The sequence below is a fragment of the Gorilla gorilla genome, chromosome 2 (assembly GCF_029281585.2).
Source record: "Gorilla gorilla gorilla isolate KB3781 chromosome 2, NHGRI_mGorGor1-v2.1_pri, whole genome shotgun sequence".
Taxonomy (NCBI): Eukaryota; Metazoa; Chordata; class Mammalia; order Primates; family Hominidae; genus Gorilla; species Gorilla gorilla.
Window position 1 is genome coordinate 135,365,126 of NC_086017.1, and position 15,928 is coordinate 135,381,053.

The window sequence follows — 15,928 nt, forward strand, 5'->3', positions numbered from 1 at the left end:
TCTTCCAGGAGTAGTCAGTAGTAGTAGATGCCAGTTAAGGGCACCTTGCCTCAGGCTTGAGAGCTCTTCTTTTGGGGAGAAAACTGCTAAAAGAAGATGCAGAACTGTATAGATCAGACCAGGACAGATGTCCACTCCTATTTTCAACCAGACACTTGCCCCACTACTAATCAGCCTTCTCATTCTTCTCCCGCCATGTCCCATGCAGATATGGCCCTGGTTGTGTTGAGCACTCATGTTCTCATATCAGGCTGGCAGTTTGTTTTCAGTCTCTCCCATTTGTAGGAACTTAAAGTTGAGTCTTACATGTTCAGAATGTTCAGATAGTCTTATTTTTTTTCTTTAAGAATTCTAGTTCTTTTTGAAATTGCTAATTGCAGAGAGAGGTATACATTAACTAGAATTTCAGGAGAGATGCTTTCTGCATGACCGCTGCTGATCCTGGCTAAAGAATGCTTTGTGAATGCTCCAATATACATTGCTTTCTGCCCTGTGGCAACTGCAAGGACTTAAATACCTCTTTGAATGTTATGAGGTGCTGGAGGAAAACCCAGGCTCTATTTTTTTTTACTACATCTGTACCCTTTCTCCTGCTAGCTAGTGTCCTTTCTGCAAGAATAGAATTTTTAAAGTTTCACTTACTGTTTGCTGTTCCTCTTTTACACATGGAAAACAGATTGGCTTAATGAGCAATAGAAGATATTAAAAATTCATTATCTTTTCCTTTACTTGGGATTTTCATGTAGACTGTCTTTTTATCTCATTTACTAATTAATTCATCAGTCATTTTCTGAGCTTCTACCATGTGCCAGGCACTATTGTAGACACAGAGGATATGGCAATGAAGAAAGCACACACAGCGCCCTCGTTTCCTGCTTAGACCTTTCTCTGCTGTGCTGATAGGCTGAATATGCCCAATTTTGAGACATTTCAGATTATTGTTTGAAAAAAAGAAAAATTCTTCTTGAAAAAGGATTTGAAGGTATATGGAGTGGGTGTAGTTTGTTAAAGAGAGGTACTTCAAATCATGGAACCTGAAATCTGTAACTTATTTCACCTCCCCACCCCACTTCATCCCGCCACCCCCCAAAATGAGAACGGTCATGGTTCTTAGGCCTTTTTCCACACAGTCTCTTAAAGGGGAATGCTTACTGCATTAATTTTAAAAATTCTTTTAAAATCTTAAAAGAGAAAGACTTCTAGAATATGTTCCCTGACATTTAAATTTAAGACAATACTGCCAACAGGGGAATATGAAGTCCCAACCGTGAAATTTGCTGTTATTTGGAGAGCAAACTACTAGGAACTACCACTGATACATGCCCAAACAGAAAGTTCTGTTAACACGGAAGAATGAAATTTAGGCAGAACAGAAAATTATTTCAAGTATATTGGTACACTGAATTCATTCTTTTATTGAACAAAATTTAATTGTGTCCATTGATGACCAGATACCACGGAGATTCAGAATATATCAAAACAACTTCTATTTCTGCCCAATCTTCTGAGTTCACACCCCAATTGATAATATGTGATAGTACGTGATGATAGGGTGGCTGTATACACGTTATATGTATTTATGAAGGGGGACAGTTGTACTTAGCACTTCCTTTAAGCCAGTTGTTGTGCTAGGCCTCAGAGAAGTTACAAAGACAAATGTGCCAGATGAGATACACATTTACCACCCAATATGTTACATTTAAACCAGAAGCATACTTTTTGAAAGATAAATTTTGCCTGGGAACCAAATAAGACTTTTACATCAGAAGTGAAATTTTAGCTTGGCCTTGAAGTTCATCTTCCTTTCTGTTTTTCCTTCTTTGTATCAATTTTGGTCCCAAAATATTTATTCTATATTATTTTTTAATTGAAATGTACAGTATTTATATTACCTAACTGAAAGTTATGGGTCAATCTGATTAAATGTTACTTACCATCTCATTTCTATAGATAAAATGTATTCCTAAGTATAAACATCTGATTTATATCAAACTTTCTAAATTTTTCAAAATGCAAAATATATATGCGAAAATGTACAAACAGAACTGAACAATTTAATGGATAATTATGAAGTGAACATAGATGTAAAAACCATGCAGGTCATGAAATAGAACATTGCCGGCTTTTCAGAATCCCCATTTGTGCCTCTCCCTGGTCACAACCCTGGAGGTCACCATTCTCCTTGCATGCATAATAGTGTCTTTACTTTTTTTATAATTTTACCTTCTATGCAGGTATCCCTAAACAATTCCATCTCAATGTGGCTGTTTTTATATGACTAGAATCATTCTACATATATCCTTTTGTGTCTCACTTCTGTTGCTCAACACTTATTTTTATGGGATTCATCGATGCTGATGTGTATAGTTCATTCATTTTCATCATTATATAGTATTCCATTGTGTGAGTATACCACAATGTATCCATTCTGTACATGCAATGTTTGGGGCAATTGTGAACAATGCTGCTATGGATATTCTGGTATACATACCCCTGTGCATGTGTACTTGAATTTCTCTAGGGTGTAAAACTAAAAGTAAAATTGTTAGGTGATAGGATGTGTGTGTATATTTTCACCTTTACTTGAAGATGTCAACTATTTTTCAAAGTGCCGATACCAAATTTACACTCCTGCCAATATATATGAAGTTTTCCATTGCTCTATATCCTCACCACTACTTTGTATTGTTAGACTTCAAAATTTTTACAGATCTGGTGGATGTGTATTGATATCTGCTTATGGCTTTAATTCGTGTTTCCCTGCTTACTAATCAAGTTGAACATCTTTTCCTGTTTGTATTGGGCCTTTGATTTTCTCTTTTATAATGTCCCTGGTTCAAGCTTTTACCTGTGTGTACAGTGGGTTGTTTGGCTTTTCTTATTTATTTTTAGGAGTTCATATATTCTGGATATTAGTCCTTTGTTGGTCATGTATGTAATATGTTTCACCCTGTGGCAAATCTTTTCATTCTCCTTATTGTGTCTTGATAAACACATACACTTTGATATTCTGAAGGCTATACATTGGTAAGTTAGAAGCTCATGTGATGTGACATATGAGGCATCTCTTACATTTTGTATTTTTTTTTGAGACCGACTCTTGCTCTGTCACCCAAGTTGGAAGTGCAGTGGTGCAATCTCAGCTCACTGCAACCTCCACCTCCCGGGTTCAAGCAATTCTGCTGCCTCAGCCCCCAGAGCTGCTGGGATTACAGGTGCACACCACCACGCCCAACTAATTTTTGTATTTTTAGTAGAGACGGAGTTTCACCATGTTGGCCAGGCTGGTCTCAAATTCTGACCTCAAGTGATCCACCCATTTCGGCCTCCCAAAGTGCTGGGATTACAGGCATGAGCCACTGCTCCCAACCACATTTAGTATTTTAGGGTACAGTTCACCATTTGTTTCTCCACAGAATAGTGTACCAACATGGAAACTTAATATATAATGCAAGTTTATGTTAATCCTTAAGTATGCCTCTATTTTAATGAAGGAATAAGAAGTTGACTTTTTAAAATTAATGTTTGTTACATTTCACTCTATACATTATATGCAGGTAATAGAGATGCAGCAATGAAATATGCTAGAAAAAAGATACTAAATTTGTTGGTTTTGGATCTTAGATATCTGACAAACAGCCAAAATCTAGGAAGAAACTAGCAAAACTAAACATCTGTTGCTCACAGGAAAGCCTTGCAAATCTTAATTTTATATGTAATCCTTATGATCTTTGCCATCTAGTTACTCAACCCAAAGGATATTAGAAGATGAGAAAGTTACTTCTCTATAGGCACATGTATTGCCACAAAGGCTAAACTGTTGACAGCAAGGGAGGATACAGAAAAGCTATGAAAGCAAAAGCTGATGGAGGAACTAACTCCAATAGTGTGGCTCTATTTAGTGAAGCTATCAGGAGTGCTATATGGCTGGGTGTGTTCTGAGGTCATCGCTTGTATTTCGCACTACACCAGAACAAACAAGCACAATGTGATGTGTTTGGCATTGTGGGCAAGAGAGAGATCTAGAAACTGGGACCAAATGTAATTAAGAAAACCAAAGCTTCCAGTTTGGGAAGATCAGAGAATGTTCCACATTAGATTTTACTGAATGGGTAGAATTTATCCAGGCAAGATTTGTGTTGGGAGCAAGGAGGAAGATCATTCCAAATGGATCAAACAGCAAGAGTGAGGGGTAAGGGAGAAAGGAGAATATAGGGTAAGTTTGGGGCATGGAGAGTCAGTATGCCTGGTTCAAGTTCAGGGTTTGTGAATTAAGGTTTGGGAAATAAAACTGGAATGATCGGCTGAGTCACATCATGGCAGATGCTGAACACCATTCAAAAGAATTTAGACTTTATTGAGTAGCACACAAAAAATGCTGAGTGTTTTTTTTTTGTTTGTTTCAGCATGATGATTATAGAATTACGTTTATCCTCACCTTGATGCGTCATTGTCCTTTTATTCTTTCATTCTCTAGCCTCCAAAACAGTCTATTGTTAGTCCATCCACAAGTTCTGGATCTCCTTCTTTGTAGCTGCCGTCAGTGTATCAACTCAGCACCTCTTCTCCTTCTCATATTGTCAAACACCTCCTTTTCCTCTGCCATCTAATGCTTATTTGTTACCTCATGCTCCCAATGAGAACTGCTCTTGAACTTCTACTCCTGAATCTTCTTTCTTTAAAACTCCCCATTCTTCAACAATAGTTTTTGTTGCTTCACTTCTGATATCTATGATCAAAATTCGAAACACAAGAGTGTGTCTCTGAAGTAACTGTACTGCTAATGCCAATTTCATATTCACTTACCCATTCATTCTCCACATTTTTTTTCTGAGTACCTACTAGGTGCTAAGTGCTGCTCTAGGGTGGAAACACGGCAGGGAAACAAAACAGGCTGGTTTTCATATCTGGAAATGCCCACTGCTCTCCACATTAATCCATGCCCTTCCCCTCATCCCCACAGAGCCACCTACACTAATATTGCCCCTCTCCTCTCCCCTTCCCCTAGTCAAACATTATTCTTTAACATTCAGGGCATACGTTGCCCTGAATTTACTTTGTATTTGCCATGTTGCTTAGCATAAAGCTGTACTCTTAACAATGAGTTGAACACTCTCTGTTCCTAGCGCTTGCCTTTCACCCTGGGATCCACCACCGTATTTCCAACTGTCTGTGACATAACTGCATTTGGATGACCTCTTGCATTCTATTCCACAGAACTGAAACTAAACTCATCATATACCACATCCTTGATCTACTCTTTTCTCAGATTCCATCCACAGCTTTGTCTGTAGACATCGTGGCCCTCCTTCACTCTCTATCCTCTTGCTCAAGTGACTTCCACTGGAGGACTCTCATGATAGCACATTCCTCAGCCTGCTGCATATTCTGTATAATAGGCAAGGTCTGTCCCTGGGAGCTTCTAGAAGAAGAGCATGGCTCCCAAACCACATAGCACTTTCTAGGACCTAGAGCCTCCAGTGAGCAGCCCCCTTCCCTCTGCCCCTGCTCCTCCCCTGGGTCCCAGGCAGTCTGCAAACCTCTCCTCCAATGTGTGTTTTCCAGTACGTGTGTGATCAGCTTCAGTAACAGATAATGATCTCAAAATTGCCTTCATCTACCAAACTATACTGCATCACTGTGTCTCCAAAATTATTTATCTGTCCTGAGAGGTACATTTCTGACCTCAGGAAAGTATTCCTGGAACACATCTTATCATTAGAGTGATTACTGGAATCCCATCCCTCAGCATTTTGTGAGACTGTATCTCCTTCTGGTTTGCTATTGTTCCTCATGGGTTAGTTTTTAATCTCAACCACTGAATCACAAGATCCATGAACACAGGCTTATGATTGCTACTGTGTGTTACCTGCAGCACACTGAGGTAGAAGTAACTTTTCACAGAAAGAGCACAAACAGTAATTTGAATGATATGTTTTATGTATATATCTCTGGTTTGTGTATATTTATGAATTTGTGTGTGTGTTCCTCAGTGTGTTTCCCATATACTCTGTAAGAAGTATTCATCTATGTGGTTTGAGGGGCAAAAACTTGGATATTTTCCCTGGCCATTAGGCCAGTGACATAAACTAGTAAGTCGGGTCCTCCGCAAGCTCATGACTGTCGCTGGCGCAATACAGGGCTTACCTGAGCTGTAGCCTGGAGTTATTTTTGCCCCCACTTCCTATTCTCTCTCAATATGAAAGACTAATTTTGCTTTTAAACATGAAGGGGGTGGCCAGGTGCAGTGGCTTACGCCTATAATCCCAACACTTTGGGAAGCTGAGGCGGGTGGATCATGAGGTCAGGAGTTTGAGACCAGCCTGGCCAACGTGGTGAAACCCTGCTGCTACTGAAAATACAAAAAATTAGCCAGGTGTGGTGGCACACGCCTGTAATCCCAGCTACTCAGGAGGCTGAGGCAGTAGAATTGCTTGAACCACAGAGGCAGAGGTTGCAGTGAGCTGAGATCACACCACTGCACTCCAGCCTGGGAAACAGAGCAAGTCTCTGTCTTGGAAAAATAAAAAATAAAAACAATTAAAAATTTAAAAAAAAACCATGAAGGGGGAATATGTATGTGCACATGTGTGTTTGTATGTGTGTTTATGCATATGTACATACATATGTATGTGCATGTATGTATGCATATATGTATATATGAAGAAAATACACCAGAATGTAAATAATGGGTATTTCTGGGTGGTGTCTTTTTTAGTTTTTGTATTATGTCTTACAACATGACATAATAAATTTAACAAAAACCTAATAGATATTATTTTTTAAAGACCAGAAAGGAACAAGATTATCAGATAGTTGCTGGGGTCCACCCTCTGCATGAACCAAGGGTGAGGGATGAACAGGTGCCTAGCAGAGAACAGGGTGATCCGCTCTCAGGACCTTGGGATTCAAGAAGGCAGTCAACCAGTGAATTCAGGCTGACTTGCAGGACTGGCAGAGGTTGTGAGCTGAAGAACTGGCAACTTTGTTTGGTTGTGAAGGTCAGGAGCCTTGGACTGTGAAAAGAAAGAGAAAGAAAATTCAGGGGGTAGGGGGCTGGGAGCAGGAACGGGATAAGAAGTTCTTGAAGGTTTTCCCCAAAACCCCGCAGTTTAGAGACCTGTGGAAAAGGTGAGGAAAAGCTTGAAATATAGCTTCAAATTCATGAGGCATTTTCATGAAGAGATATGCAGTGGGAGAGAAGCAGACGTGTTTCCAGTTTGGTGTTTACTTTCTGTGATTCCAGAGGGAGGGGTTCCCAGAGTGACTCAGCATGGGGACACGGGGACCCAGGTCAGGAGGGCACAGAGAGCGCCCACTAGGGAAAGAGTTTGCCACTGTGTGAGCAGCAAGCTTTTAAACAGGAGGTGGGTCAAGACAGCTCCCCCGAACCCATTACCCTCTCTTCCCTCCTCTCCCACAGTCTAAGGACAGAGGGAAGGTTTTCTGGTAAAGAAACTATTTCTAACCTTTCTAAATTGGAAACAAACAAAAAATGACATGAAGCAAGTATTTTCCAAGATGTCTCTCCCACACTGCCTAGGTTCAGAGTTCTCTCAGAGGGTTCCCTGAGCAGAGGGAAAAATGGCAAGAGGAAAAACATAGATTGAATGTTGCTGGCTGTGGCTGATGTCTTTGCACTGGGGTGGGTGTGGCCAGCCTGTCACTCAGGAGGCAGCATAACAGGTGGGCATACCTCCGCACCACCTACGAGGCCTTCCTGCTCATCGCTGACCGCTCAGCCAGCCTGTCTTTATCAGTAACCTCCTTATAGAATTTGGGAAGAAGAGCCCTGGGGTCAACATGAGCAGCAAACACAAACATCTAGATTTAAAAGGAGACCCTTCAGGCAGAGTAGGATGCATGATAAAACAAATAAGAAGGTCGCAAAAATCAGTCCTTGAAAAGAGCTGACCTGAAAGTGTGTTTCATGGTATTAATTTATGTCTTCTCTCTATGCAGTATTTAATATTTTTGTTACTGTATATCTCAGTTTTTAATTCTGATGGCTGCATCAAGTGATATTTCCAGTCTGGGCTCTGGTTTGAAACCTGAGGTGGAGAAAGCCTTTTTAAAACCAGTTAATATAGTATTCACAGAGTTTCTCTGTAGGTAATGAAGGAACACAGAATACATAAAGTCCCTGCCAAGGACAGAATCCCCCACCCCATCTAATGGAAGAGATACAGGCTTTTCCCTAAAAGTCCCTGCCAAGGACAGAATTTCCCACCCGATCTAATGGAGGAGATACAGGCCTTTCCCTAAGAAGTCACTGCTATAATTGGGCAGGCAGAGAAAAACACAAAGGCTGCCTGCAAGCAAGCCATCCAGAGGTTAAGCAACTAACAGTAACCACTGCCTTTCTTACTGAACTCCTAATATGAGCCTGGCATTTTACATGTACTCTCTCCTGTCATTCCCACAACAATTCTTCAAGGTAAGTATCATTATCCTCATTTTGCAGATGAGGAAAACGTCACTCCAAGAGGTCGAATAATTTACCCAGGGTCACACAACCAGAAAGTGGCAGAGATGAGATTTGAACCCAGGTGTTTCTGATATCCATTATGCACACTGCCTTCCACTGGCCAAGTCCACTAAAGAAAACAGTTGGATGATTCAGGCAAAAACACACAAAGCAACATTTTGGCCCAAATAATATAAATTCTATCAGTTTCCTCTTCTCATCAGCTGAATAAAACACACTTGAATTTAAAAACCAAGAAAATTCTGTGTTCCATGTATTGTCTGTTAATCACTCACTGTCTTCTGTGCCAAGCAGAGCATGGCATGAGTCAGGAATTTAGAGGAGGCTGTTTATTCTGTCTTAGCCATACGAATAGCAATTCAAGCACATCCCTGCCTCCATGGTTTTCTAATCCATCAGACAAAAAACACTGGAAACATGCAGTCGACTGAAGATGCATTTGAAAATCTATTGCAAAATAACTGCCTCAAATTCTTAGTGGAACGAGAAAAGGTATAATATAATAAACATGTTCTCCTTTTGTGGCTATTTTTCTATCACTGGATGTCCAATGAATGCAAAACGTCTCACTATAGCTCAGCTCTTATTCCAAAAGTCTAACATTTGAATGGGGCCTACAGTATATTAAATAAACAGCATTTATATGAAGGAGTCTGTACATGAATGGGGGAGATAGGGGAAATTTTAGCATACCCTCCCCTCATAAAAAAGAATGCTGAGAAGGTTTGGTTAATAAAAGCCACTGTCCTATAAAGTGGGTCTCACTGATTCTTGCCCCTGATGGAAAATGCCAAAGACAAGTGCTTCTGGACAATGCGTGCTGGAAAATGTGAAAATGTGCTTGATATCCTGCAAAACTCAGCTTTTCTGATGTTGGAGTGATTGGCATAAAGAAAAGACCTCTATGCTAAGCATTCCAAGGCAAGTGACCCTTAGAATTACCAGGCAAATATTTCAAAAAGTTGATCTCAGGCTCTACACTGGCCTACGGAATCAGAAAGCCAAAGTAGAGTTATTGGATATGAAATGTATATGAACTCTAAGCTGAGAGCTGTTTTCTCAAACAAGAGAAATTACTGGCATTTCAAAAAAAATTTAATGGTCTCTTTTTCACACTTCCACTTAAACTTTTTCCACTAGTCCTTGCCCTAGGCCAGATTTTTGAAAAATCATCTCAATAATGTCATGAATGACTATCATTTTTAAAGTTAAGAGCTATGCATTGATGTTTAGTTTAACCACTCTTTTAAGGTACCAAGTAGGCTATATAAAATAATGGCTTCCTGGATAACTGTGTATGTATTTTCTCAGGGCTTAAGGGAGCAAGTGTTCAGTATCACCCATATGAGTTTATCACCTATTTCCTATTTCTCACACATCAAACCATCATGAGAAAGATTTGTGGATATACAGAGATCATCATAGCTTAAGGTTTAAAAGGGGATAAGAAATTTTCTTTAACCCCCAGTGGATATATATAATGAAGTGACCCAAACCACTTCAGGTTAGGTCCTCAGGGACAGGATAGATTCTTATGTGAGGAATGCTTTCCAAGATTTTTAGAATCCACAAACATACAAATGTACAAATATTATTTAGAAGATGGATTCTCCTTTAGAAGAGGCAACATGTACAGTGATTAAGAACCGCTTTGAAGTCACACAAACCTTGGTTCAGATCTCACCCCCTCCACTTGCCAGCTGTATGATCCTGGGCAGGACTTCTCCAGGCCTCAGTCTGCAAAATGAGGGCAATGGTATTACCCACTCCATGAGGTTGTGGTGCAGATCATGTGAAATGATGCATGTGAAACACTCAGCACCTTGTCAGACATGTGGTAAGCACTCAATAAATGTTAGCTATTAATAAGAACAATAAAAATATTTTTAAACTGCTATCCTCTTCAGAATTTTAACAACCGTATAAAGAGCAGAATGCCAAACTCAGCATTTATAAGACTATTAAATCCTGCCACTAAAATAAATTCTGTAGGCCTTGTAGCACATCTATAAAAAAAAAAAAAAAACCTGGTAATGACAGTAAATTATGGTGTGGGGGGGGGCGTGTCTAGCTAATCAGGACAGCTGATGCCACCTTCCATGCTAATGACATTACACACAGAAAAAATGTGATTTAAAATTCTTTTTTTTGTTTCTTTCTTTCTTGTTTTTTTTTTTCTTTTTAATTATATTTTAGTTCTAGAGTACATGAGACGGAGTCTCACTCTGTCACCCAGGCTGTAGTGCAGTGGTGCAATCTCGGCTCACTGCAACCTCCGCCTCCCAGGTTCAAGTGATTCTCCTGCCTCAGCCTCCCGAGCAGCTGGGATTACAGGCGCCTGCCACCACGCCCAGCTAACTTTTTGTATTTTTAGTAGAGACGGGGTTTCACTGTGTTGGCCAGGTTAGTCTCGAACGCCTGATCTCGTGATCCGCCCTCCTCAGCCTCCCAAAGTTCTAGGATTACAGGCGTGAGCCACCATGCCCAGCCGTGATTTAAAATTCTTAAGCCACTTTTGCCCTGTAAAGTTGGGCTCAGTGGGTTCACCAGTCCTTTTGCTGTGAGTTACTTCACAAATGCATGTGTATAGCTCCTGGCTTTCTTCAGAATCTCATCTCCTCTCTGAATCCTAAGTATACCTTATATTCCTGGAAGCTCAGGGTAACTGCCACTTCAGCTTGATGCTGAAGTATTTTCTCTCACTAAATGAACAGTTTTTGCCCAGCTGGAGTTCTTACTAAGAGAGTTTCAGACTGTTTTTCTCATTTCCATGCGGCAAGTGTGATAGAACCTTTCACATCATGGAGCTGAGCCACAGTCAATGTGAGACTGTGAGATTATACTCTGGAATTGATCTTGAACTTTTCTTTTGGCCAAGAGCCATTGCTCTTTAGAATATATCACTCTTCCAAGAGCATTACAAGTTGACCTTCCTTGAGAGGTCATTTTTCTTAAGGAAACAGTGATTTCATTGCTTCAGATGGCCCAGTAGAGATGGTGGAAGCCATACTGGATATGGAAGCTGGGTCTCCAGCTTGGCTCCCCACTCGTTCACTCTCTCACTCAGGAATTCACTCCCTCAGCCAGCCTTGCAGTCTACCCAAACCAGCTGCATGCCTTGGAAAAATTACAGATTGTCACCTGTCATGGTCCCTGGAAACACTTAAATCATGAATTTTAAGTCCATTACTGTCAACGATGTACTATATAAATGGGTAAACTTTTCTCAGTTTCTTTCTTCCAATTAAATGTTATATAGCAAGATTTGCTGGTAGGGCACAGGGACCCTAAAAGAGCTTAAACAAGAAAACAAATAAAGGATATGAAATAAGCACTAATGATCACTGTCACTAGGACCTCACATTTAATGCATCCCCATTTCTATTATTCCCGACTACTCCTGTTTATGGGTCTGGAACGTTGGGAAGCCACTGCAGGACTGGTCTACAGGCGTCTAATGGGATGAAAGCGTATGGATTTGAGTTCCAACCAAGTTAGTAAAAGTGGTTCATCAGTGATCCTCCTCTGGATTGTGGACTTGGTGGGCTTCTTCTGAACCGTCAGACCAAGGAAAGTCTTACACACACTGTTTCCTCTATATCCTCTTCTACAAAATGATTGTGTATTTTTCAGGTTGCACTCTGCACTGGGTTACTAGAAATACAGTAGGTTGCACTGATGACTTAACTCTGTTTTCTATAAGGGCTACGGGATCTCATGCAGATTTTTGCAAAGTTATATGCAAATCACAGAGCCCGGCCCTTTTCTTAACAGGATGGCAACCTTGTTCCTCGGTGGCACCTGGGACCTGGAGATCCTTTCTCCACTTACGTTTAGCGCGCATCCTGGGACTTGTCCCTGCAGCTCACCGGGTTAGCCGTGGCACCGTTGGGACCTCCCACCAGGACTCCAATCACCCACCTCTCTTGAGACTTCTCTGGCAGGGCTGGTGTGGGGTGCAGCCTTTGCTCAGAGGGCAACATGTTCCAAGCAAAATCTCCCCGCCTGGGCCATGGGCTCACCCTCGGGGCTCCCTTCTTCTCTACTGGGTGCAATTCGAGGTTGCTGAGCTTCTCTCCAAAGTCTAAAATGGTGGGGCAGTAGGGACCTGTGAGAGGCCCAATGGCCCAATGTACTTCCCCCAGATCCCACTCAGAACGCAGGTACGCCCAGGCCCCTGCTGCCCTAGAGGTCTGCAACATGAGTGAAGAGGTTAATTAGAGGGACACACTTATCTCTGAAGTTTTTCTCCAGGCTGAACATTTCTATTATCAGTGGCCCCTAATCTGGAAAAACCCATCATTCTAATCTAGCTTGTATCCCCACATCATGAGAAAGAGGGAAGAAGAAGAAGGGATGATGTGTGGTAGAGAAGATGAGGGTTAACTTCAGCCTTTCCCAAACACTGGCAACAACCACTTCCTCAACAATTTTTCTATTTGCTTCAGCCTACTCAGATTTTTTCAGGTTTTTCTAGCTCCTCCATAACCTCACTCCCTCCCGAGGTCTCTGGTTCAAAGACCACCCTACCAGCCCCTATTTGCTTCAGGTTATCCTGTTGAGGGTGGGTGGGAAGAGTGAGAAGATATAAATGAAAAACAGGCCACATGTTGATAATTGTTGAAACTAGATGATGGTACGTGGACATTCATTATACCATTCTCCCCACTTCTGTGTATGTTTGCAATTTTTCATAATAAAAAAGTTTTAAAAGTCCTCCAGTTTCCAACACACTCAAGAGAGAGCCCCAACCCCAAACACAGAGTTTCATGGAAACCCCACACCAAGGCAAGAGGCAGAGATGATGATTCCATTTCATATATACACTCATTTTCTAACTTTTTTTAAAGGCCCACTGCTTTATTTTCAATAGATTAAACCTGATTTCTGAGAGGTCCTGAAGTTGGGCTTATTTCCCTGGCTGGGTTATGGGGGAGGGCAGGGTAAAGGGATCCTTAAAAAAGTTTACACTTCTATGTATCTCACAATCTTATTGTGAGGATGTGACTTGTTCAGTGTTCTGAACTTTTCGAAGGAATCGTGCTCTCAATGCAAAGTGTCATTCTCTGGAATTGCACCTGGCTCAGGAAAGGACTGTCTTTGTACTTGAATTTAAATCCAATGGAGAATTTTAACACGGGCATTTGCATGACTGAGAATTGCTGCTGTCTTTTTTCCGTATGTCACTTTCTTGAATGTGTTCTAATAAAATGATTCTAAAGCAGGCTGTTGATATACAGTGATTTATAAATACTTTCTGTTGAGTGCTGAGGCCTTTAATTCTCTGCCAAGAACCCTTCCCATCCCACTTTCCAGAAAGATCTGTCAAGCTGGGGACAGATGCAATGAGCGTGTGTCCGGCATGATGGCAGCACCACTGCAATTGCAGCACTAATGAGAATCATATCAACCACAGCAATTTTGTCTTCTGGTTGCCTAGCAACAGAATTTGTTTTTCAGAATAAAGATAATCATAGGTAGAACAGGAGTGTGGTGGGGGAAAGGCAGAGGAGGGGGCAGGGCAGGAACAGGAGTATAATTGACTCCCCCAGGAGGGAATGAGGGAGCAGGGTAGAAGGGAGAGAAAAGCAGCCAAAAAGAGAGAAAGGCAAACTTCAAACTTTCTTTTTTCAGTGGTAGTCCTCAGCACGTTCAAGTGATAATCAATGGTTCAATTTTATTTACAAAATTAAACCTTTTGATATCAAGCTATAGCAATTTACAAATCTCAAAATCTCATTAGGCAAACTGGAAGCAAAAGGGAAATATATATATCTCTGAAGGTAGATATTTTGAGAAACACTTTTAATCCTAATCTTTATGCCCCTCCAGCCAAGACTAGCTAGGGCAGGGGTCCCCAACCCCTGGGCTGCAGACTAACTAATGCCTGATAACGTGAGATGGAATAGTTTCATCCCAAAACCATCCCCTACCCACCCCCTCGCCCCTCCCATTCATAGAAAAATTGCCTTCCATGAAACCAGTCCCTGGTGCCAGAAAGGTTGGGGACCACTGAGCTAAGGCACTCCCGTGAGCTAGTAACAAAGTTGGGCCAACTCTTTGGGAAATGAGGCATTGTTAAGAATCTCATGGCTTAAAGGCTTCATAAAAGGAAGGGGAGGCAGAAACAGTCAAGGAGGTTTCCATTCACTGGGTGCTTTTCTGACACCAAGTACCAGGAAGACACTTGATGTCCTCCTTTAATTTTCACAGCCATCCTGAGAGGCAGGTAGTACTTTGTTTTCCAAATGAAGAGAAGTAGATAACTTAAACTCACAGCCAGAACCTAGCAGATCTGTGATTCAAATTCAGATCTCTCATCCCCAAATCCATGCTTTTCCAGGTCACTGGGCTGATGGCCCAGGTGCCCAGCCTGGGGTCTTCCTTGCACACCTCCCACAGGTGTTCACATCAAGGAACTATGCAGTTCTGTATGCCCTCGGGGTGCAGACCAGTGTCCTGCTCTTCCTTGTGTGATTGGAGATCCCTGACGGCCAGGGTCTTTTGCAGCACACATCCATGTACCCTTGCCTTGGTTTTGTAGAGCACAGGCTGGTGAGGCGGAAATCACCAGTTGGTTTTCATAGGGATTTGTTTACTTAGCAAATATTTTTGGAGTGCCTCCAAGTGCTGGGCATTATGAAGTGGGTGAGTAAACAGTCCCTGTTCTCACAGAGCTTACCAGTAAAGGAGACAGATATTAGTCAAGTAACACATGAGTGGATATATAAATACAACTGAAAAGGACCTTGGAGATCATTGAGATCAACTGATGAAACTGAGACCCAGAAATGCTAGTTGCCCAAGCAATTTGCCCAAGACCATGTAGCAAGTTAGGGCCAGAATAAAGACTAGAACTCAGAACTCCTGATTTTCATTCTTAAACTGTTTTCCCTACCCTAATATGTCACACTCTGGTCTGCTGCATATCCATAATAGACTGCCCCCAAGCCCCAGCCAGCCATATAATCATGTTGATCCATCAGGACACTATTGCCATTTTTAGAAAAAACCAGAGAGTATTTTGAAATGATAATTAAAGAGTATAGTGAACTAAATCCCTCAGGGTGGCACTTACCAAAGCTTGTTTTCAGAGTTATCTCGGAGCCCAGAGCAGAAACAGAGAGAGGCAAGGCTCCCATGCTGTAGCGACACTGACTAATAAGGGTGCTTACAGGTGTTTCAGTGTTTTCGTCTGTCCCCGATACTTTCTCATCTCCCAGATTCAGCAGTTGCTTATTCACTCATTAATTCAACAAATATATACTGAGTGCCTACTAGGTGCCAGGCACAGTTCTTGGAGCTAGGGACACAGCAGTGAACAAAACAGGCTGCCCTCATGGAGCATACATTCTAGCTGGGAGAAACAGACAATAAACAAAATAAATAACACAGCATATTAGAGGAATCAAAGAAAAATAAGAAAGGAAGGTAGGGAGT

General features: G+C 41.4%; 1 protein-coding gene across 28 annotated transcripts in view; it reads left to right on the top strand.

Annotated features, from left to right (window-relative positions):
* KALRN (kalirin RhoGEF kinase) overlaps window positions 1-15,928 on the top strand; it is a 688,751-nt gene that overhangs the window by 467,053 nt on the left and 205,770 nt on the right. For 10 of the 28 annotated variants that reach the window (XM_031009059.3, XM_031009056.3, XM_031009057.3 and 7 more), the window contains one exon: window positions 12,263-13,712. The exons of the other annotated variants lie outside the window; for them this stretch is intronic. In XM_031009059.3, coding sequence (XP_030864919.1) covers window positions 12,263-12,325 — 63 coding nt within the window. In that variant the 3' untranslated portion in view covers window positions 12,326-13,712. Of the gene's footprint in view, window positions 1-12,262; window positions 13,713-15,928 lie in introns of those variants that run through there. 28 annotated transcript variants of the gene reach the window in all.